The sequence below is a fragment of the Caenorhabditis remanei genome, chromosome IV (genome assembly GCF_010183535.1).
Source record: "Caenorhabditis remanei strain PX506 chromosome IV, whole genome shotgun sequence".
Taxonomy (NCBI): Eukaryota; Metazoa; Nematoda; class Chromadorea; order Rhabditida; family Rhabditidae; genus Caenorhabditis; species Caenorhabditis remanei.
Window position 1 is genome coordinate 25,115,123 of NC_071331.1, and position 23,536 is coordinate 25,138,658.

Genomic DNA, 23,536 nt, shown 5'->3' on the forward strand with positions numbered 1-23,536 from the left:
TCACACATTCTTTCTTTTTTCTTCTCCTTCTTTGACTTCTTCTTCTTCGCTCTGTATTCTCAGTCTTCTGAAAACTGACGACGTCATGAGTCGATTCGTCTATTGTCGAGTTATTCAACCTCAGGTGAGTTTATGAAAGGGCTGAATCAAAATTGCGAAATATTCTCGAGATGAAGAGTTTCAGAGCGTTTGAAAAAGAGAATTTTGAGCTGTAGCAACAGAGTTTTTTTATCAAAGACATAATTTTTGAGGTTCTGCTTTTAAGTTAGGTTTTTGAAGTTACCGTAGGCTAACCGTACAGGACTCAGATTCAGAAAAAAAGACCTTTTACTGACAAGACCTGCAAGTTAATGTTCAGTCGAGCTAAAAAAAAACTAACTAGGGAAGCTCTCATGGACACAGTTCTGAGTTATGTGACGTGACCTATATCATCGGAAAGCTGAGAAAACGCTGATTCCAACTATATATTCAGTTTTTGCCCAAAAGCAAGCGTTAAAGTTTGAGAAAATAGAGAATTACAACATTTTTTACACGCGAAAATTGCAAATCGCAATCAGAACTTTGACCTAGTAACTACAATGACAATTTTGTCATTGTAAATTTGTCAGTGAAACTTTTCTTCCGTTTCATCACAGTTTTAAAACGACTGTGGCGTTCGGTTTCGAAACGGCCCAAATATGAATACCTTTTAAAACTATCATTAAAAATAATTCACCTCATTGTGTCGCAGTACTCAATGGACATTGCGAAGAATCAGAACTTAGACCTAACTTTTCTAAAATACCAGGCATCGAGGGTAAATACTGAATATATATTTGGAATCAGCGTTTTCTCAGCTTTCCAATGATATAGGTCACATGCTATGACACTGACTCCATGATCTTTTCCAGGAAGCGATTCATTTGAACATTCCAAGATTTGAATGAAAACGCCAAGGATTTCCTTCTTAAGCTATATATATATATATATTCCCTTTTCAAGTTCCTTATTTTAAGTTTCAGCTAGCAAGCTCAGATACATGACATCACGTTTTTGCTAGGCCAATCCGCATTCTTCATATTCCTTGCCCTATCCATTTCAAATTATTCCTTCTCAAATAGATTTCCACTAAAACGTGATGTCTATGAGGATAGATTTGTGTGAGTTCAAGTTCCGCGAGTATATGTGTAAACACTATTCAAATTCAGAAGAACTCTCACAATAACAGGAAACTTGCTTCATTCTATTTTTCCTTGGTGCATGTCCTCTACGTTTTCTTCCTCTAGTTCACTATTTGTCAATTTGCAAAAAAGTCCGCTCATTTTCCACTAATTCAGACGTTATAAATTGTTTCGGTTAGTCACTTCAGTTCCTTCTTTTTCTTCCTCATCTTTTTGTGTTTCCTGAATTCGAAAAAGGAATAGACAAATTGAATTACCGTTGTGTTTGCTCGTTGTCTGGAAAAGAATAATAAAAAAGTGTTTTGAGTTTTGTGGTGGTAGATTGCTGAAAAAGGAGAAGACGCCAGCTGTAGTGTTGAAAAAAATGTGACGAAATGGACACCTGTTTTTGAATTGAACGGATAGATATAGAGCAAAGGGGTTTTTTTCGTTTTTCGTCACTTTTTGTTTTGTTGCATTGTTTGATAGTGTAGGCGTATCCTTTTTTTGTGAAAAATTGTCATCTTATGATACCTCCGATAGAAAGGGTAAATATCGAAGCATCATATTTTTAATTGCAGACTCCGAAATTTCAAAAAAATTCTAAGAAACTTTTATTGCGAACGCACATGCTTTCCAATTCCCGTTCTCCTGGAGTTTTCGTGTCCGTGTAGTCCTCTCGGACAAGAGTTTTTTGCTCGATTCGTCGTTTCCTCACCTTTTCCAACAAATTTTGAGGAAGTGAGCCTCGACTGAAAAAATGTCAAGGGTGCAAACCTGACATTTTCAGACGGAAAATTGAATTTCAGCAGAAAAACTCGAATTTTTAGTGTAAAATTGTATATTTTGGATCTCAAAAACTGATTTTCCCGCCGAAAAACTGAAATATTCAGCAAAAACTTTAATGATTGGGGTTTTTAGCTTAAATGGAAATTTATATTTGCTATTTATGCCATTAATAGCATGCTAATACTTGAGAACTTTGTGTTTTTCTTGGAAATTTAATTTAAATTTTAGCTATGGAACATTTTTTTTTGTATTTCAATTAGGTTTATGTCAAAAACTTTAAAGTCCGCCTTCTATTCAGCTAATACCCAATTGACCTGGTTCCAAGTTTGCATTTTGCAAAAAATGACTCTGAACTTTTGTACTTCACAAAATCTCTAAATCCCTTCTTCTTCTCTATTTCCAAATTCTGACACATAAGCCAAGAAAGCATTCCTCAAATATTTATGACTTGCACTTTTGGCAAAAAAATGTTTTTTCGAGAAAAGTGTTTTTGTGTGTTCCCCCAAAACCCTTTAGATTTGATTGCCTTGAGCCTCTCCTTTTTTCCTATTCTATGCATGTCCGTTCAAAAAGTCAAGTTTACCAAAAGCTATATCAATTACCAAGTTGTTTTTCTGTTTTTCCCTGAGTAATGGAAGTCAGAATATCTGAAAAGAAGTCAGAAGACAAATTGACACCCATGAAGATTGACGTGTTTTCTCAGGGCTCCTAGTCTAGGAGCCCTAGGCGGATCTCTGTCTCCAAGAAACACAAAGTTTAATCTATAACTGAATCCATATAAGGATTAGGCTTAAAGACCTTGAGTGTTCCACAAAAAGGAAAAAGTTCAAACTTCCTGGTATCATCTATTTTAAAAAGTGCCTCCCTCATAGCCGGAAGACAATTAAGTTAAGAGATCCACCCACCTTAGTAGACATCTCCCCTTCCGCCATTTAAGTTAATAGTGTCCTGCTGCAAAACGAGTCGCCTCCTTTGTTTCTTTTTGTGCTATATTTATTTCTTTTGACTCATTCATTTTCTAAAAGCATAAGCCAGCCATATGGCGCTTATTAGATTCATTTTAGTTGCCGTCACTGAAAGAGTTCCATTTTTCTTCATTTTCAGTTGGTTTTTTGGACTTTATGTTTTGGATTGAAACGTTGGGTTTTGCGATAAATAGGTAAATTGAGTTCTATACCATTTACAAGTATGCTGCAATTTTTGCTCTCTACACTAATAATTAGTGAAAAATATTTACCGATAAGGATGAAGTTATCACGAGAAATTTCAAATTCTCATAACTCCTTATGAACCTTCGCAAATTTGTTGGTTTTTGTACGGAAATGACAGTCTCAGTGGGCGTAACAACCTGAAAATTAAGAAAAACTAAAAACATATGGTGCCCCCGTCTAAACCCCAATGTCCGACGAGCACTTTCGCAAATTTCGACTTCCAGAGTTCACAACTCCCTTCAAATCTTACTAGTGAAGGTTGCCGAGTCAGTTTGAAGATATGGAACGTGACGTATACCATTGGAAAGCTGAGAGAACGCTGATTCCAAATATATTTCAGTTTTTGTCCTTGAGGCCTGGTATTCGAGAAAAACAAGATCAAAGTTGGGGCCCCTGGAAAAGACATTACCTAACGGATTCGTTTTAAAAAAATTGACCTTGTTTTTCTCGAATACCAGACATCGAGGGCAAAAACTGAGTATATATTTGGAATCAGCGTGATTTCAGCTTTCCAATGATATAGGTCGCATCCAGAGCTATAAAAGTGTTCGGACGAAAACTACGGACTTTTTTCTACTGAAATTATTTAAAAATTTCTACTGAATTATTTCAAAATTATTTCAAAAGACCCCATTTTTTCTTGAATACCAGACCTCGAGGGCAAAAACTGAGTATACCTTTGGAATCTGCGTTTTCTCAGCTTTCCAATGATATAGGTCGTGCTCTATATCTCCACAATGACTAAGCCTTCATACTTCTGGTCTTTAATAACTGGTTGGAAAACCCCACATAGCTATGACGTGTTCATTGGTCTTCTGGATTCTGGATGCCCCCTTCCTTTCTTTGAATATAATTGGTTTGTGACCAGTTGTCATAAGCATTTGTTGGAGATTCCATGCTTTCGTTTCCTAGTTTTAAAACTTATTTTTGAATTTCAAGCCTTGGATTTTAAGCACTGGAGTAAAGTGATATGTTTTTCCAAATTCTCTGGTTTTGGTTTCTGGTTCTAATTGCTGCTGTCGTGTGTCTAAAATTCAGGAGCAAGCTTTTCCATATATCATCTTCAGCTGCCTTTCGTCATTCGCTTCCGGTTTTTTCCCAATTTTCAGACACAAAAATATGTACAACACCTCTCACAATGTCGATTCGATCAGACATCGTTTTTAATGATTGAAAAATAAGGAATAGAGGAGAAGGAGGAGTGAACGAAGGGGAAATTCAATTAGTATGGATGAATAGGAGGGAAGAAAAAAGAAGAAAGCCTAGAGATGTGTCATTCTCCTCCATTTTCTATTCAAATCACTGCGAAAATAAGGCAGAGACTCAATTATTTCGAACCTTTCTTTCCCTTTTTTCTTGTTTTTTCTCTCTTTTTTTGAGATTGGAAACTCAAGTAGTTATGGGTTCTGTTCCACGTGACAGAGAGAGGGAGGGTCTCGAGTGTTTTTCATTTTTCTCATGGAATTTAGGTTCCCATGGAAAACCTTTTTTGTTATTTGGATTAGGTTTTGGTGGTTAGGAAATACTGAAATAAGTAGCTAACATGTTTTCCATTCCAGTTTCTTAGTCATAACTATCACCTAAAAAAATTCAAATTGGTGAGAATTATAACCGTCTGAAACCTCGAAATTTTTCCTAACTTTGACCTGGATTTTCTCGAACACCAGGCCTCGAGGGCAAAAACTGAGTATATATTTGAAATCAGTGTTTTTTCAGCTTTCTAATGGTATAGGTCACGTCCCATAACTCACTCAGTGACCTTCCCTAGTAAGGCGTCAACCGAAAAACCTGAACTAGAGGCACATCAAGAGTTTGAAGCATCCTATCTCGGTTGTCTTTAAAGATATAAAAAATTATTCAATTAAAAAATTATTCTATGAATAATAAGCTATATTTTTTTAATTACCAGCTTTTCGATATTTCTTTTGGGAACAGAGATTTACCGCTTCAAACATGCGCCTCTACACTTTTAAAGCTCCGTGGATCATTTTCAGTCACTTTAAGCTTTAATTGATATTCTGGAGCCATTTTTGAGCAATTTTCAGCAACTTTTGATTTCTGGCGGTGTTTCCACCATGAAAAGTTAAAAATTCCGAGCTTATAAAACTATTTTCTGCGATTTTAAGCATAACTTTGCTATTTATGGACTCTAACCTTTTTCCCCCATTTTTGAGCCTCCAGAACCAATTTCAGTCGTTTTTTACCTCAAAAATTGATAAAATTAGAATTTTCTCTATTCACTATTCAAGGTTTTGATCTTCTAACAACTATAAACTAATATTCTTCTGAAAATCTGAAAATCTTCTGATCTACCGGATGATACTCTTATACTCAAAAACAAATCCCCGAGTTCCCTCCATAAATATTCTAGAGTTTCGTGTGACTGAACCAGGAGGGAATTTTAGAATTTTATATTTTGATGTCTACTCCAGAATTCCTTTTTTCTTACTAAATATTCTTTCTGATTAGATTTTATTTTCATGCATCATCATCGTGTTATGAACATATTATGCTTTTTTTCTTCCTGTTTTTCACATAAATGTTCAGCTGCGCATTTTTCATTGACCCCTTCTTTTTTTGCGGGACAAAAAATAAGTCAACTGGAAGAGAATGGGCGGTCTAGACGTTCCTTGTTTTTTTCCTTGTTTTTTTATTGTTGCCCCTTCTACTAGAGGGTACACATTTGTCTAGCGCTGAATTCAAAGTGTGTATTTTATTTATTTTCAGCTGTATAATCAGTTTTTTGAAAATTGGTTAAAGTAACCTTGTTAGAATAACTTATTTATTTAAAGCAGGAATTATGACTTTTGAGGAATTAACCTATTTTTTCAGCAATCTTATCCATTTTTTAAATTAATTGAGATAAAGTAACCATAACTTGATAATGGATTACACGAATTCTGACTTTTTGTAAAAATACTAAATGTGAGTTGAACGAAATGCGGTTTTTGAAATGGCCTAACAAGGGATGTCTTTGGAGACGCCACTTTCAAACGACCTATAAATTCGGTCATAAATATTTTCAACCACGTGGAGTCCATTTCTGCAGTCAAAACCTGTTAAATGGCTCTGCGAGCCGAGTTATGAGCTCCCAAACATTTCATGTGTATGTATACGCAAGTTATTCTTAGTATACGCAAGTTATTCTCATTTTTACAACGTACAAGCACAGATAAACCGCTGGGGAACACAAATGGAATCGTGCGGTGGCGTTTATACCGCCGATTTGGAATTCCATGTGAATTGGTTTAACCATATGAAAAGTTTGAGAGCTCATAACTCGGCTCGCAGAGATATTTAGCAAGTTTTGACTGCAGAAATGGATTCCACGTAGTCGAAAGTACCTATGACCAAATTTATAGATTGTTTGAAAGTGACGTCTCCAAAGACTTTCCTTGTAAAGCAGAGACCGGAATGAGAAGTTTTTGGGCGGATATCGGAAGACGGAATTCCGTTTAACCCTGGTTCCAAGTTTCTTAAAGTTCAATTTGCTGTTTGATACCTAAGCTGAGCTATAATTAAGAAGAGTCTATTTGACACCTGTGCCTGACGCAATCTTTGTTGTTTTAGCTCACTTTCTCTGTTTATGAAATCACATTACGCCCTTTACTAATGAGTATGACTTGAAATTTGAGCACATGATGTTTTATGTCCGATTCCCAATGACCTAATCAAATATTTATATATGTTTTCCAGGTCCGCCGCTCATCATCCCTCCACAACCCGGAGCCCAACCCATATCCAATCGACGACTCTAAACTATCCGAAGTCTCTGCTCTCACCCCGTCGAGCAGCTTTTTCTCAGTCCTCTCCCACCCGGCGTCTGTTCAAGCGCCAAGCATCGCAAACAGTATCATGTCCCGACACCGTTGCTGCTTCGGATCTTGCCGACTTCGCGTCGGAGCATGTGTCATCGGAATTGCGTGTATTTTGATCTCGATTTTGTGTAAGTTACAGTTACAGGAATCAGTATGTTGCATACTTACATAACTCACTCGAAACTTAGTATTATGCGCTGAAAAATAAAATGGTCACTACAACAAAAAGAGTAAGTTACAATGACCAACTTTGACTAAGTATATCTCAAAAATGGTGGGAGCTATCAAAAAGTTGTCACTTACAAAAATGCACATCAAAAATCAAAACGTCTTGACAAAAATTAATAGTGGCATACATAAATCTGAAAATGAGCAGAAAACGCAAACATGGGCAAAAACGCCTTTTTTGGCCCGTATTACATCAGAGACATAGAACTCGTCGAGATCTGCATTTTGGTATATTTTTCAGCTCATAATATTGAGTTTTAAGCGAGTTAAGCGCCGGCTAATGATAATAATCATATCTTTTCTTTTCAGCTCTCTGCTCCCTTCTCTCCGTATCCACCACAATGTCATCAGATGCTCAATCCTTCCTAACCACTCCGATCGTCTTGTCCCTTGTCCAGTTCGCCACGTCGATGATAATGATTGTGGCAGTGCTCACCAGCTTCCATTGGCTTCTGGCACCATTCATGATGTCATGTGTAAGTCTTATGAACGAAACTTCAAAAAATAAGTGGTATCTTAGGCTGCCAACTTGCTCGCCCTTGTTGTCCTCTGCTCCTGGGGAGTCTTGCGTCGTCATGAGCTCTCCACTACCATCGTCACAATACTTCTCCTCGGTGCCACAGGAATCGCCGTTGTCTACTTCTGGTTCCTGACAATCATCTCAATGACATTTGTCTTGATTCGAGATCGCAAAATCATGGGGTGAGTAAACCTGCTTCCTTCTAGGAGTCCTCCGAGCTAATTGAATCAAAATGTGAATATTTTCAGATACGACGACGAGTACGACATCGAGAATCGACAATTCGACAGAGCCAGCAGTTCAATTGTTTAACAGAACAAACATTCTATAATTATCCTAATTTGAGTAGATTATTAAAGCGAGTTCCTTTGTAAAATGACATGAATGGGTCGAATTCCAATAAATATTTATCATTAATGAACTTTTGTGGCTAGACTGATTACCGAGAACGGAGGTATTCTGGTGATTTAGGCTAGACAAAAAGGGGACAGCATATATAAAAATCTTATATAAACAGCAGAGAATATCAAAAAAGTTACTTTATATCCCCTGTTTGATCTCCGAAAAAACTATATATATATTTTTTTTTTTGATTTTACACGAAGCTCTAAAGTATTAGCGATATTAACATTATTGTAAAAGTTTGATGTTTTTAGAAAATATAACACCAAAAGTTATTTTAGAATAACTAAATACCATAAATAACTCAAAAACCAGTTAATGTCGCAGAGAGGCGCCTCCTTGCCACATGTTCTGCTACAAGAATAGCCAGGTATAATAAGATGATTAACATTATTAACAAGCGGCTCATAAAACCGACAGGAATCGAGCCATAAATTGGGGAGAAGGGGAAGACTGATAAGAGAGGGGAATAAGCACTTTCAGCCATCATTTGTTCAGTTTTATTATTTAGAGATTCGGGTTTTTGTGACATTGTGTATATGATTTTGGTTGATTTTGGCTGATTTTATTACTACTCCCTTAAAGGTGTAGTAAGGTCAACTCTGGTTCTTGCATAGAATAATGTACACTACCGGACAAAAAGGTATCAAATTTGGCTGTTTTCAGTGGAAAATGACCAACTTTGAGAGGGTGCCATAGTAATTTTGATTGTCACACCAAGAAAACTTTTAATGGATCATACAGAACAAGGGTGGAACTTCATTTGTGTAGTTGACAACTTTTTTGTACGGACACTCCCTAGCAAGTTACATATCGTCAAAGTATTTTTTTCCTAAAATCGACCGATTTCAGTGCAAAATAGAGTGATTTTTGAGCTGTCCTCTTAAAATGACCATAACTCTCTAGGGGTCGTCCGTGCAAAAAAGTTGTCAACTGCAAAAATGAAGCTCTACCTTTGTTCTGTATGATCCATTAAAAATGTTCATGGTGTGCCATTCAGAATTACTATGGCACACTTTCAAAATTGGTTATTTTCCACTGAAAACAGCCAAAGTTGATACCTTTTTGTCCGGTACTGTATGTGTGTGTGTGAGTTCATTTTCATATTGTTAGAGTTTTTAATTCGGTCCAAACACCGAAACTGTTTGTGCATTTCTGTGGCCGTGGAACATTTAGAAATTTCATATTGGTTTTTCAGATTTTTGTCGTTTTCTTTAAAATTCATTGAAAGAAAACAACAAAAATGATCGAAAATAGCGACAAACTTTAGCGACAGCAAAATGCCCTCACCTGCGATCGCTCTCAGCGGGTTTCCGACCGTTTCCGACCGCAGGTACACATACATTATTCTATGAAAAAAACAGAGTTGACCTTACTTTTTCTCGAATACCAGATCTCGAGGGCAAAAATTGAATAGATATTTGAAATCAGCGTTCTCTCAGCTTTCCAATAATATAGGTCACGACCCGTAACTCCACGGTCACCTGGAGGCTTTCCCTAGTTAGTACACCTTTAATGACCTTGAATTGAAGTTAGGCACAATTTTCAATATTCATTTCAACATTTTGGTTCTGAAACCATAATTGTTGCCTAACAAGGTCATTAAATGAGTACTATAGACAATGCACAAAAACCCCAAAGACCTATTTTTAAATCTCTAAATCATAAAAGTGATGGCTGAAAGTGCTTAGCTCTGTTTTATCAGTCTCTTTCCCTTCTCCCCAATTTATGACTCGATTCCTGTCAGTTTTATGAGCCGCTTCTTAATAATGTTGTGGCTTATATTATTTTATACTTATTTTCTACTTCCCCCCCCCCCCCCAACTTGAGGCTTTAGACCATTCATTATATTTCAACTATCAAATGTTCAAAGTTTCCGATTGCAAAACTATTATCTGCACACCTAATTGCTATAAAAATGGGTCATAAAACTTTTTCTAATTTGTCATTTGTCTTCCATGATCACTGACATTTTCAAACACCCAAAACACGTCATTAGTGTGGAAATAATCTCAAAGAATAACATTCGACGCATTAACTTTTAGATGATAACCGCAATTAATACGTTTTCATAGGTTTTCAGATGTTGATCGTGACCCTCATTTTTTCTGCATTCTTGATCTACTCGGTGGAAGGACAATGCAGCTCAACAGAGGATAGTTATATTGGAGATTTGTGAGTTTTCAATTCAAAAATTGAGATTTTTTAAATTTTAAATATTCCAGATGCTATACTATCTACAACCAACAACTCTCCTTCCAAAATGCTCAAAGCTACTGCTACGGACTCAACAAAAACCTTGGAGTGATTCATACCACTCTCCAGTCGAACTTTTTGGCTTGTAAGAAAGATTTTCAGGATCTTAATAAAATCGCAAATTTTCAGCCCTGGTCCGCACAAAAACCGGGTCTAACGAAGCGTTGTTCTGGATTGGTTTGAGCCGCCCATCTCTGAATTCCAGGTTCCAATGGGATGATGGAACCACAATGTCGTGGAGCAACTTTGATTCGAGTGAGCTGATCTATTAATTTGGAAAATCAACTAAATTTCATTTAGATTTCCCGAAAGATAACTTGAATGTCGCTGAGAGTGTATTGAATGGAAAATGGCGTACTATGAACGGACAGGAAGCATTATTCTTTGTTTGTAGCTATGATCCAAGGAAGGTTACACGTGAGTTCTGTGAAAATAAAAATTTCTCTCAAAATTCTGTGCTTTATCATTTTAAATTTCAGCTGGAACCGCTGGACCAACTACCACCGGGTATTATACAGATGGATCTACTACTTCTACTGATTGGCCAGCCTCTACCCAAACCCAATCATCAAGCTCCGGCTCAACTTCCGACTATCCGACAGACAGCAGTAAGTCTTAGATACCGTAATACTTGTAATAGAGGCACGGCGAACGTTCGCAGGTGGCCTAAGAAAATATTTTTTGAAAACTGCTAACTATTTGTAGAATATTTCTTTAGTTAAATGTTTTTTTTTAATCTTTAAAGACAGCTTTAAAGGTTGCTCCAAACTCTTCCTAACAAAATATAGATTAGTATTCGTAGAATATTTCTTTAATCAAATGTTTTCTTATCTTCTTATCCATACTCTTCCTAGTATTTTCTAGATGTAAAAATGGTTTTAGGCTCTACACAATCATCAACCTTCAGCTCAACTTCCGACTATTCGCCAGACAGCAGTAAGTCTTAGATTTTCAAAATGAAACAATTTTTGTGCATAACTGACAGTATTTTCTAAATGTAGCAATTATTTCAGCCTCTACACAAACCCCATCAGCGACCACCAGCTCAAGTCCCTGCTACACAAGCAGTATGCCTCCGAGTCTCTGAAATAAATAATTTTTTGAATTGATTACAGCCACATCATCCTCTTATGATACTTCAACATCATCTGGAACGACATCCTCAACGGGATGGTCCACCGATGGTTCTACCACCGATAGTTCTACCACCGATGGTTCTACTGCTTCTACTTCAACGACGTCGTCATCAACTACGTCATGTTGATTTGAATAAACACTACACAGTTTTTATAAGAATTTCTTTCCTTGTTTGTGCATTAAAAGTATAAAGTACACACGATGAAAAACTTGAATTTCTACAGTAGGGAAAGTTTAAATGATATCATTTTTAAACATGTTGATAAGATTTGTTAGAGACTGCCGTGATAATAGAAAAACAACGTCTCCATGACTGGAAAAAATAATATTAAATTCCCGCAAAGTATCTACCTATATTATTCAGATTATTGTAGACTTGCGTTCTATTTGTCAGGTCCCTCTGCAACAAAAGATGGGACACGGAGAGTAATAACATCAAAATCGTTCCACTAGACTTGGAGGCAAATTCAAATGTTTATTTTTTTCCGATTTGCTGTTTTGTTGTGACATTTTTTGATATCAATTTTACTAAGAATGGTTTAAACATTTAATTTTGCTAATGATGTTAGCCCTTCCTATCTAGAATTATAAACAATTTTAAACCGAAAGTAGTTGTAAAATAATGTGTGCACTTTGATGAATGAATCCTATTCTTTCCCTCCAGATTCTCGTTAAGTACAATGCAATTAAACTCACTATCAGAACATATATTTTCCATTGCAACAATATTTTATTCAAACCAAAGATACAAATCAAATTACATAACAGTTGGTGCGTAAGATGGATAGTTATCAGGAGTATATGCTGGGTATGAAACTGGAGCTCCACTGGCTGGATAAGATACTGGAGCTCCAGATGCCGGGTATGAAACTGGTGCTCCAGAAGCTGGATAGGATACTGATGCTCCGGATGGTGGATAAGAAACTGGTGCTCCGCTGGCTGGGTAGGAGACGGGCATTTCAGAAGCCGGATATGAAACTGGAGCACCGCTGGCTGGATAAGAGACGGGCGCTCCTGATGGTGGATAAGATACTGGTGCTCCGCTAGCTGGGTATGATACTGCTGGCGTTTCGGAGGCTGGGTAGGAGACAGGGGCTCCAGAAGCTGGATAAGAGACGGGTTCTCCAGTTGGTTGGTAGGAGACTGGTGCTCCTGATGGTGGATACGAAACCGGGCCTTCCGAGGCGGGGTAAGACACTGGAACACCAGTTGGTGGGTACGAGACTGGCGCTCCGGATGGTGGATAAGATACTGGTGCTCCGCTAGCTGGGTACGAGACTGCTGGCGTTTCGGATGGTGGGTAGGAAACCGGAATTCCTGTAACACTTCCTGGAGTGTAGCTGCAAACGTAGTAGAGCTGTTGCCCTCCATTAACTGTCTGCCATTTTCCATTAGTAGTACTTTCAGCAACGTAGTAGTCGTTCTTTGGTAAACCTGTGTCAAAATTGAATTCATGATATTTTCGAGTACACCTTACTTGAATCAAAGTTGCTCCACGTCATAGTTGTGCCATCACTCCACTGGAATCGCGAGTTCAGTGATGCGCGGCGCAAACCAATCCAGAACTTGTCTGCACCGGTCTGAGAGCGGACGATGGCTGTAATGGAAATATATGAATTAATAAGGAATGACGAAAAAACATACAAGCCAAAAAGTTAGCTTGAAGAGTGGTATGAATGACGGCAAGATATTGATTGTACAGTAAGCAAAGACTTCCAGCATTTTCGGCACTCACTTTTTGGGTAGACACGGAATAGCATCTGGATTGTTGGAATAGGAAGTCAAGACTCTAATTTTTCATGAAATTAACTCACAAATCTCCAATCAGCCTATCATTTTGATTGCATTGACCAACAACCGAGTGGATGAGTGAAAGAGCTAGAATGAAACGAAGCATCTTTGAAACTTGAGAAGCCACAACACAAACCGTTCAATTTATAAGATGACGTTATCAGTGAGCACAGGGTGTGACCGACTTTCCGGGGAGTGTGATATGAACTCGAATCAAGTTTTGTCATGCAAATAGTCTAGTTCGTGAACTGTTTACGCCCAAAATCTGAAAAATCTAGGGCGTTTCAGATAATGCGTTTTAGATAAGCATTGCCAAAGCGTGGGAAGTCTTACGGTGTTGTTTTATAGTTTGTAGTCAAGACGAATATTTTTCCGCAAAAGTTGTGTGAGACCATCAACTTCAAATCGCTGTAACCTTGTATGATTTGACACAGGAGGTGTGAAACTTACACAGCTAGATTCACGTCGTTAAGTATAATCACGGCTCATGGCCTAACTTTCAATTTTTTGGCTTTTTAGACCACCAATTTAAAATCGTTATAACTTTGTATGATTTTACACAGGATCTGTGAAACTTACACAAATACACTTGTCTCGTTAAGAGCTTTCAGAAAAGTGTAATACCGTATATACTGTATTATAACGGCATGCCGTTATATTTTTCAACTGCATCCGAGAGAAATTTTGTAGTTTCAAAAACTCATTGAAATTAAACGAAAAACTTTTTTGGACGTTCTTGGGTGATCTAGAAGTTACTAACCACGCAACTTCTAATCAGAACCAAGAAAAAACACCGGGCTTATCATATTCATGAATTCTGAGTGTAGATGGGGTGCCGTTATAATACAAGTGCCGTTCTATTACAGGTGCAGTTATAATACAGTATTTACGGTAACTGCACGTGGCCTACCTTTCCGATTTTCTGGTTTCCAGGCCACTAAATTAAAATCCCTATAACTCGGTTAGATTTCGACAAACACTGCAAAAGCGAGGGAGTTCTAGAGACCTAGTCGTTTTTTTGTGGTTTTTATAGTTTCTAGTCTGCATAGTATATGAATATTTTTCCTGCAAAAGTTGTGCGAGAAACTGTGTATGTTGATTCAGATGCTCACTTATTGGTAACCAGAATTAAAATTATTTCAATTCGGTGTTATGTTTGCATAAGGTCAACTCAATTCTCAAGGAAAGAAGTATGTAGTTTGATCGATGAAGACTTATCATTTATTACCATAATTCTTATAATCTCAACAATTTTTTCAATGACTTGGAGTTGGGCACCTTGTTAAATCTGGAAGACATCGGATAGTCAGTTGTTCCAAATGGAGAGTATGTAGTGGACCAGTCGGGGTAGTCAGTGGATCCATATGGCGGATAGTTGGTAGACCACCAAGGGTAATCAGTACTGTCAGAAGACGGGTAATCTGTGGTTCCCCAAGGGTAGTCTGTGGTTCCCCAAGGGTAGTCTGTGGTTCCCCAAGGGTAGTCTGTGGTTCCCCAAGGGTAGTCTGTGGTTCCCCAAGGGTAATCAGTTGATCCATATGGAGGATAGCTAGTTGAGACGTCCGGGTAATCCGTGGACCATGGATAATAGGTGCTTTCCGACACTGGTGGTACTGTACTGCTATCCGGGTAGTACGTGCTAGGAGGTTCCAGAGTTGTTGAGTATTTACTTGGATCATAACTGCACACGAAATAATGAGATTCTTGCACATCTACAGTTTGCCATTTTCCATTTGTTGTACTCTCCACTACATTTAGTTTGTTTTGGGTGTATTCTGAAAAAAAAACTATTGCGATTTCTTATTGAAATCCAACATTACTTGAATCAAAGTTCGACCAGGTGAGTGGTGTCCCGTCATCCCACTGATATCTGGAGCCAACCGATTGGCGAGACAATCCAATCCAGAATTTTCCGTCTTGCTCATTAGTGAGCCGATGAACAAGACTTGCTAGATAGTTTGCCTGCAAACTATTCTGTATTACAGCCAAATTTTGAGATTTCCAGTGGCATGTTAGTTGAGCGGTCTGGTATGTCGTTTTGTAGTTGGATGTTGTATAACATCTGATAAAAAGAAAATCTGATATTTTAAATATAGTTTTCCAACTTACAGTCCACCAATATATGCATCATCTCCCAGAAAACATTGACTGAAAACTGTTGGAAAAAGGGCTAAGAGTAGAATTAGCATCTGGATAGTGTACTTAGCACTTATTCGGTGCTTGTTTTATACAAAGAGACGTTTGTGTTGATTCAGGTGCACCAAAACTCATCAAAAACCAAAAATTCACTTTTATTATGCTTATACAAATACGAGAAGGTCAAAAAAACTGAAGTGGTAATATAAGAGTTATTCGGGGTCTCGAATAGAAAAAATCGACCTGAAATTTAAAATGGTGGGAATGTTGGTGGGGATGCAGGGTTATAACTGCACACGAAGAAGTTCTTCTCCTCGTCATTAAAAGTGTCCCATTTCCCATTGACAATACTCTCTGCCGCATAGTTTTGTCCTGTACGAGTTCCAAAATTAGTGAATCCAACGGGCAATCCGTTGTCCCATTTCCAGGAGCTCCCTGAGGATCTACTGAGACCAATCCAGAAGTTTCCATCATCGGTTTCAAATTCCGAACGGGCATAGGCTGGAAGAAATATAAAAATTGATTATTAGTGATATCAACAAGGCACGCTTTTTGCAACCGCGCCCTACCTAAATTCTAAAAAAAATTGTGTGCGAAATTAAGCGACTTAGAGAAAAAGAGATATTTCTCAATGTGGCAAGCTAATAAGTGTAAGCACTAAAAACCAACTCACCCGCTAATGACTTGTCGACCGTTTGATTTGGCACATATGCCAAATAGCTAGCAGTCACCGGATTTCGATAGTGACACCAGTTCCGTGCATCCTCGAAAGTCAACTTCAACGGCACAAACTTATAACATCCACCCTGAATCTCTATGTCTTGATTGTCGAGACATTTTCCTGTGGTCGGGGAACGGGTGACTTGAGGTCTTGTTGTTGGAACAGTAGTTGGAGGAACAGTAGTTGGACGAGCGGTAGATTTGTAGACGGCTGGAAATGTTTTATAGTGTGTTGGAATCCTGGAATATTGCCTAACAAGGGAACCTCAAGGGGTTCTAAATTTGAAATCATTCCAAATTGCTACCAGGTATTAAGGACAACTTGATTAGGCAAAGTGCGGGATAGGCCTAATCAAGTTGTCCTTAATACCTGGTAGCAATTTATAATGATTTCAAACTGAGAACCTGGCTACTCCCGATATACTGTCAAAAATTATAAAACTAACGAGTCGAATATTTTGGAGTGTAACTGCAAACGTAGTAAAACTCATGTGCCTCATCAACTGTCTGCCATTTTCCATTACTCGTACTTTCAGCAACATAATGTTCGTCCTTTGGTAAGCCTGTCAAAATTCAACTATAAAAATACCCCGCTGGAACACCCTACTCGAATCAAAGTTACTCCATGTCATAGGTGTTCCGTCAGTCCATCGGAAATTCGAGGTCCCTGATACGCGGTGCAAGCCAATCCAAAATTTATCTGCACCGGTTTGAGCTTTGACGAGAGCTGAAAATTTCCGAATAATAAAGATCGAATAAAAAAGTACACTTACTAGCCAGAAAGTTAGCTTGAATGGAGGTATGAATAACGGCGAGATAACGACCAGACACGAGACAAATACCTTCAGATTCTTCGGGGGTCTGCTTAGAAGTGGATACGGTGTAGCATCTGAATGTTTTTTCTTTTTTTAAAGTTTTTTATGACAAAACCAGTAGAAAACTCACAAATCTCCAATCAACTTGTCATTTGGATTACATTGTCCAATAACCGAGTGGATAAGTGAAAGAGCTAGAATAAAGCGAAGCATCTTAGAAGCATGAGAATGACAAAACAGTCTGTCTTTTTATAAGACATAGTTATCAGCGTCAGCGTCTTTTTGCCGAGTGAAAAATGATGCAAGATTATTGGTTTCGTGATATGAACTCAAGTTTTGTCATCATCGAAGAATTAAAAAATCATGGTGGTGACTTGTTTGCTCTATCTTTATGTTAGACCACTCGTTATGTTTTCTTCTTATTTTTATCATTTTTAATGTTCCTTCTATCTCTCTTTTAATAAAATAATAATTTTATCTCTAATATTCTTTGTTAAATGACGATCTCAACCGGAAAAAAGTAGGGCACTACCTCTGGAGTGGTCTAAAGCGGTGGTCACTTTCTCTTCTCGCCCATCATGTGGACTGGGCAAAAACTTAAAAAGGTTCCAAAAAAGTTATTATTTTTTCACTTAAAGTGCTTCATTTTGATGATTCCTATGGGTTGTAAGTTTGAAAAAGATGAAAAAACCAATTATAATTCTTTTGTGATACCTGGAAAAAATGCAAAAAAAAGTGGGAAAATTTAGCATTGCAAAGGGAATTCGATGACAATTTCGATGACAAAATACGGAGTAAGTCGTGAGTTGTTTTCGTACTGTTTAGTCTGATAACCATATTCAGATATGAATTCTTCGGTGCCTAGGTAGATATCTTGATCTGAAAAAAAGTACTGAAAATATGGAAGATAACGATATTAGTCACCTGAAAAAAATTTAGGATAGCTGAAAGCCACAGCTACAAAAGCAAATCTAATGTTGAATTTGTCTTTTGTATAAAACTCTTTTTGTATTTTACAAGCAAGACAGCGAGATGATAATTTTTTAGCATTCAAAGAACCTGAAAAATACTGGTTAGTGAGTCCAAATCTAAATTCAAAAAAAGATTGAACGACTGGTATATTCGAATTTTCCGGAAAGGAGAGAGTTGCCGGTGGCAAGGTACCCTCATAACCCTGTAGTTCTCCGAGTCCTCACAATAAATACGCAACGACACTCCGCCAAAGGCTCACGCGCCTACCGTAACCTCAGCGCGTCAGTTCACGTGGGCACGTGTACTCCACGTGGCAAAAGTAGTTTTCTGAAGTCGGTTGGCTTTCAGAGTTAGTTCTAATTTTAGCGTTTGTGCTTTTGACTTTTGTTTTGTAAGTTACGCTCTCTTATTGTATTTTCTTGCAATAAAGTAAATTTATTGTAAGAAACTGTGTATTTGTCGTCTTATTTTATCAGGACCCTATCACCCCGTATTCGTACGCGGGCAACTTGGGGGCCGAACCGTTTTTCTCAATTTTTCGTTACTCTTCCTTGTTTTCTGTTCTTTTCTGGTTTATTTTTCTTCTGTTTGAATAAACGGAGGAATTATTTACTGGTTTTTGGCAGTTTCTTTCGTTGGATAACGGGGAAACTTGAAGAATTCTCCGAAGAATCGAAGTAATCTTCGTCGATTGAAAATCAACGAAAAGTAGACAGTTTTTGAATAGAAACTTAGTTTACGGACAACAACGCAGAAGATGAGCGACAAAACATCGTCGAAGAAGTCAACGTCGAAAGTGGACGACGATCGGATGATTGTTGTGGAAACTCAAATGAGCGTGAAGGAGAGAAGAAAGAAAGTGAAGAAGTTCACTAAACTTATCGCTAGCAGCGTCAAAGTGGAGGACGAGACAAAGTTGCAACTCGGGGAGTTGACAACAAAATGCAGCGAACAGGAGGCGGATGCGATTCTGGAGCCGATGAGAATTTTCCACAGAGAGTTGTTGGAAAAGTTCGAAGAAATCGGAGGAGATGAATGACCGCGATCGGTGATTCGAGTTATGAGAGAGTTCAAGCTCGAATCGGTGGAAGAGTTGAGAGAGGCGTGTGCGAAGGCAGCGGAAGGTGAAGAAGCGGAATGGTCCGTGGGAAAAGTAAATCTGGAATTGCAGCAAGTGCAATACGAGATGAAAGTGTTGACGGAGTGCTGGAATGAAGAAAGGGAGATGCTCGGGGAGCAAATCCGGAAAGTCCAGAAAGAAAAGGAGGTGGCTGAGATTCAGGTCAGTAAGCTGGAGAAGGCGCTGAAACAACTGAGGAATACGCTGGAGCGGCAGGAACGCAAGCCGAATGGCCTGTGGGATGAAGTCCAGGGAAGCAGAAGCTGGTGCGAGAGGGTGGAAAATTGGGACATCGAGAGAAACGATGAGAGGAGCAGGAAGAAAGGAGGAGAAGACGCGTTTAGCAGGAAAACGTTGAGTCACTCTGGAAGTAGCGAAGTCAACGATATGATGCAATGTATGAACAGGATGTTGAAGTCGTCGGCATTACCGGAGCCAAAAACGTTTGATGGGACAGGCGAGTTCAAAGAGTTCAAACGGGCATTCTTGTTGAAGTACAACCATGTTACGGAGAATGATTACGAGCTGGTCGCAATCTTGGAGGGAAAGTTTTTGAAAGGGGCAGCTAAGTCACTGTTCAAAACACTGCCGAAAAAAGAAGATCGATACAGTCGCTGTTCGAAGAGTTTGAGCAAAAGCTGCGAAAGCGACAAGGAGATAGCAAGATCGAAGCGTTGAACGAGTTTGAAGGGCTGGAGAAGAGGTCGGACCAGAAGATGTGGGAGTATCTCGTGGAAGTAGAGAAGTGGTCGAGGAAGGCGTTCCCGGAGGTGAAGCAGGAGACGTTGTCTCAGATGAGAACAACAAAGCTGATGAAAGCGGCACGCGCAGATGAGACGTTGCACAAAATGCTCATAATGAAGCGTTTCGAGTTATCGTTGGAAGAACAGTACGATCATCTGAAAGATATCGTGCTGCAACAAGAAAACGAACAGCGTCGTGGAAATTGCCAGAAGAGTCGATATTCTGAATGCTGGAAGGAACGTCCAAAAGCTGAAAATGACGGCGAGAAAGATGTGGCGGAAAAAGAAAGTGGGGAAAACCGGTACTGGATGGAGCAGAAATGTTTTTCGTGTGGAGGTGTGGGACACCTGGCGCGTCAATGCCCATCGAAGCCAGTGCAAAGTGTGGAAGTAAGAGGAAAAGGAGAAGGTGTAGGCAAAGTAGCTGTGGAGACGGTTAAGTTGCTGGGACAAGAGCGGAGAATGGTGATCGACAGTGGAGCCGCGGTGTCGGTGATGTCAACTGGAGCATGGGATGGACTGAAGAAGGGTTGCCGAAATTGGGTGGACGTGGTGAAAAGGTTAGGGAAACCGAGCTTCGAAGTGATCGATACTTCGAAAAAGAAGATGCGTATCATTCAGCAAATCGAAGTACCGATTCAAGTGAGAGATAGGAAGGCGGAAGTAGTTTTTCAGCTCGTTGAGAACGATGCCGAAATAATGCTGCTTGGAACGAACGCATTCGAAAGTATTGGAGTTTCGGTGGAGTGGAAACAGGAAAGAATGGATGTGCAACAGAAGAAAGCAAAAAGAGATGCGACGAGTAGTGAGGAGAAGAAGGTTTTCATGGTGGGAAATCTGGGAATCCGGGTGGAAAACACGAAACCTTCCGGAAAAACTGCGGAGAGGAGCAAGGAAATCGCTGTGGATACAGTGACGGAGGAGAAAAAAGAAGGGATGAAGCCAAAGAAGACGGTGATTAGAGAATCGAAGATTCTCATAACTCCGAGAATCGGCGTGAAGGGTAAATCCATCTTTGAGTATCGGAAAAGTGCGCTGAACACGTGGAAGAATAGATTCGATTTTGCGAATGTGGAATCGATCGTATTCTTGTTAGAGCTCACGGAGGACGAGGAGACGAACCAAAAGTTGGGTGACTTGGTGCGAAAGTTAGCTGAGGAAGTGAAGGAGATCACGATCATTCCATACAAAATGGATGGTGCAAAATCGGGATTGGTGGAAAGTTGGAAACGGAGTTGGATAACTGCCGGTCGTGTAAAGTGGAGCGATTCGGCTGCGAGTGCGGACGAAAAGTTCAAAACGTGGGAACAACTGCTGGAGTTCCTGGAGGCGAGGACGACGGAGAATGTGGTGGTGGCCCAACTGAGTAAGGAGTCGGTGACTTCGGAGCCACGGATAAAGGAGGACAAATGGAGTCACCAGTGATGTCATCTTGGTGGACAATCCAAATTGTTAATTAATTGTTTGTTTTAGTAGTAGGGTAAAATTATTGAGGTCTCCTAAAGACAACGTTTTGATTATTTTGATGTTAGGGTGGTGTGACTGAGTTTAGGCTAGGTGGTGTGAGATAAGGGGAGAAGAATGTAAGTCGTATCTGTGAGAGTACTCGAACCGGTCGGGGCCCGGTTTCTGTAAAGGGGGGGAAGTTGCCGGTGGCAAGGTACCCTCATAACCCTGTAGTTCTCCGAGTCCTCACAATAAATACGCAACGAGGAACACATGCATGTGTTTTGTTATTTGTGATAAAGCACTTTGCATAAAGTTTTTGAAAGGTATGCACGTTTTATAGCCAGAAAATATCGGAAATTGGGAAAAATGGGAATAAAATAATTTTTGACTGAAAAAAATTTGAAAAATTATTTTTTCTAAAATTGTAACTTTTTAATGTTGGTTAGTAGAAAAACTCAAAACGCGTATTTTGGTACATGTTTTAATCGATTTGGAGCATTTTTTGATGAGTTATGATGATTTCCCCGAGGGCACTACTTTTGACTTCTGGAGCTCTAGCACGATGCTCAGGAGTTGAAAAGCTAATTCAACATAATTTTGTGTTTATTTGAGTGTTTTCCATAATTTTGACATCAAAAACTCAATATCTCCAAGAGAAAAATAAAAAGTTGTTTTTCGAATTTTCAAATCAAGTTCAGGAAAAATCGATTATCGAAAAAATCCGTGACGAAACTTTTTCAAAAAACATATTTTCTTATTGCTGAATACTTTGGCTTTCTTTCAAATAAAAGTTTATGCAAAACGGACACGATTCAGCAGAGTTACGTATAAAAGTATGAAGGGGTGCTCATTTATGCCCGCTACTGTAATTGTTTCTTTCATTTCTCCTTATAACTGTACATATTCACAGTTTTTTTCTTTTCCCTGCCCGTGTCTCCTATTGCCTTGTTCGTTTTCCCCTTTTATCTCATTCATATAACACGGTTTCCCCGTTTTTAGAAATTTCACTTGTCTCATTCAACCCGATAATTGTCCCTTGTTATTGCTCCTTGAATTGTCCTCTTTTTTTAACCTGAAACTGTCTCGTGAGGGACATGTTTCAAGTCTTCTCTGTATCTTATAAATCTTTATCTCTTGAAATTAAATAAATAAATCAATAATTCTTACCCCAAACGTGGCCGGTTAGACTCCGTCAGGTGATCTGCGAGCGGTCCGCAAACAATACTCATAGGGGCAGGTGAGAGCGAGTCATCAATCATAAATGTGAAAAAGTCGGCCCGTATTCTCATTGTTCTTCACTCGACTTGACAGCCATCTGTCAGTTATCTTCGTGAGAAATCGAATGGAGGATGACGAATAGACCACGCCGCCAGGTCAAATGAGGTCAGACTGGTAGAACACAGTCAGTTGTCCCTTTCTCTCTCTCTCGCAACCGAGCAGTCCACTCTTACCCTTTTTTAAGACAACATGATAGACACCGTTCTATTGTCTCATTAATGCTAGCACAAACCACCTGCTCACTTATCTTCATGGGAAATCTATCTTTCTGGACCAGCAGATGGCCCCTTTCTTTCTTGACTCCTCCCACTGTCCCCCTCACACTATCTTTTTGGCTCAGTCGTCCACTTTTTCTCCGTACTGGATGGTGACTCATCTAGTTTCTTTTTTATTGACCATCTTTGAGGTATCTCCATAACCATTACTTATCTTATACTTATATTCCCTATTTGCTTACTAAGTTTACAAATTAGTGTTTTCTTTTTCAGTGTTGACGTGAAGCGGATCGAGAGGAAGCCAGCCGTCGTAGAGGAGGAGGAGTGGTCTACTGCGAGACACGGTTCGCAAGAAAGCGAAAAACGGTGAGTTGGGGTTTTTAGGGATTTAGCGTAACGTGATGTTGAATAGACCATCATAATCACTTTTTATGTCCTATCCTATTGACCAGCAGATGGCCGCTTTCTTTCTAGACTCCTCCCAGTGTCCCTCAGTCTCCTCACTTTATTTTCTTGGCTCAGTCGTCCACTATCTCTCCGTACTGGATGGTGACTCATCTATTGCCTCTCTTCTGACCATCTTTGAAATATTCCCATGACCATTACTTATCTAATCCTTATATTCCCTATTTGCTCACTACGATTACGAATTAGTGTTTTCTTTTTCAGTGCTAAAGTGACGAGGACCAAGAGGAAACCAACGTCGTGAGGGATGAGGAGAGGTCGAGTGCGAGATGCGGTGGGCAAGAAAGCGAAAAACGGTGAGTTGGGGTTTTTAGAGTTGGGTTACTGTAATT

At 39.0% G+C, this 23,536-nt stretch overlaps 7 protein-coding genes across 7 annotated transcripts; 4 read left to right on the forward strand and 3 right to left on the reverse strand.

The window, feature by feature from the left end:
• Nucleotides 1-6,332: 6,332 nt before the first annotated feature.
• On the forward strand, nt 6,333-8,017 carry GCK72_016212 (uncharacterized protein; the record flags this gene model as incomplete). The annotated part of the gene is made up of 5 exons (XM_003091262.2): nt 6,333-6,377; nt 6,836-7,085; nt 7,495-7,661; nt 7,706-7,887; nt 7,954-8,017. 5 exons carry the CDS (start codon nt 6,333-6,335, stop codon nt 8,015-8,017), a joined length of 708 nt encoding a protein of 235 aa, XP_003091310.2.
• Nucleotides 8,018-10,190: 2,173 nt separating this feature from the next.
• On the forward strand, nt 10,191-10,982 carry GCK72_016213 (uncharacterized protein; the record flags this gene model as incomplete). Its single annotated transcript, XM_053731389.1, has 5 exons — nt 10,191-10,282; nt 10,333-10,448; nt 10,493-10,618; nt 10,664-10,780; nt 10,843-10,982. The coding sequence occupies 5 exons, from the start codon at nt 10,191-10,193 to the stop codon at nt 10,980-10,982; spliced, it is 591 nt and encodes a 196-aa protein (XP_053586161.1).
• A 253-nt stretch (nt 10,983-11,235) lies between these two features.
• On the forward strand, nt 11,236-11,627 carry GCK72_016214 (uncharacterized protein; the record flags this gene model as incomplete). Its single annotated transcript, XM_053731390.1, has 3 exons — nt 11,236-11,299; nt 11,377-11,430; nt 11,479-11,627. 3 exons carry the CDS (start codon nt 11,236-11,238, stop codon nt 11,625-11,627), a joined length of 267 nt encoding a protein of 88 aa, XP_053586162.1.
• A 630-nt stretch (nt 11,628-12,257) lies between these two features.
• Nucleotides 12,258-13,397, reverse strand: GCK72_016215 (uncharacterized protein; the record flags this gene model as incomplete). Its single annotated transcript, XM_053731391.1, has 4 exons — nt 12,258-12,934; nt 12,978-13,097; nt 13,145-13,260; nt 13,315-13,397. 4 exons carry the CDS (start codon nt 13,395-13,397, stop codon nt 12,258-12,260), a joined length of 996 nt encoding a protein of 331 aa, XP_053586163.1.
• A 1,130-nt stretch (nt 13,398-14,527) lies between these two features.
• GCK72_016216 (uncharacterized protein) lies at nt 14,528-15,480 on the reverse strand (the record flags this gene model as incomplete). The annotated part of the gene is made up of 3 exons (XM_003091263.2): nt 14,528-15,066; nt 15,112-15,353; nt 15,401-15,480. 3 exons carry the CDS (start codon nt 15,478-15,480, stop codon nt 14,528-14,530), a joined length of 861 nt encoding a protein of 286 aa, XP_003091311.2.
• Nucleotides 15,481-15,677: 197 nt separating this feature from the next.
• On the reverse strand, nt 15,678-17,175 carry GCK72_016217 (uncharacterized protein; the record flags this gene model as incomplete). The annotated part of the gene is made up of 6 exons (XM_053731392.1): nt 15,678-15,928; nt 16,101-16,358; nt 16,594-16,710; nt 16,755-16,874; nt 16,921-17,036; nt 17,093-17,175. The coding sequence occupies 6 exons, from the start codon at nt 17,173-17,175 to the stop codon at nt 15,678-15,680; spliced, it is 945 nt and encodes a 314-aa protein (XP_053586164.1).
• Nucleotides 17,176-18,691: 1,516 nt separating this feature from the next.
• GCK72_016218 (uncharacterized protein) lies at nt 18,692-18,973 on the forward strand (the record flags this gene model as incomplete). Its single annotated transcript, XM_053731393.1, has 1 exon — nt 18,692-18,973. One exon carries the CDS (start codon nt 18,692-18,694, stop codon nt 18,971-18,973), a length of 282 nt encoding a protein of 93 aa, XP_053586165.1.
• Nucleotides 18,974-23,536: the final 4,563 nt, after the last annotated feature.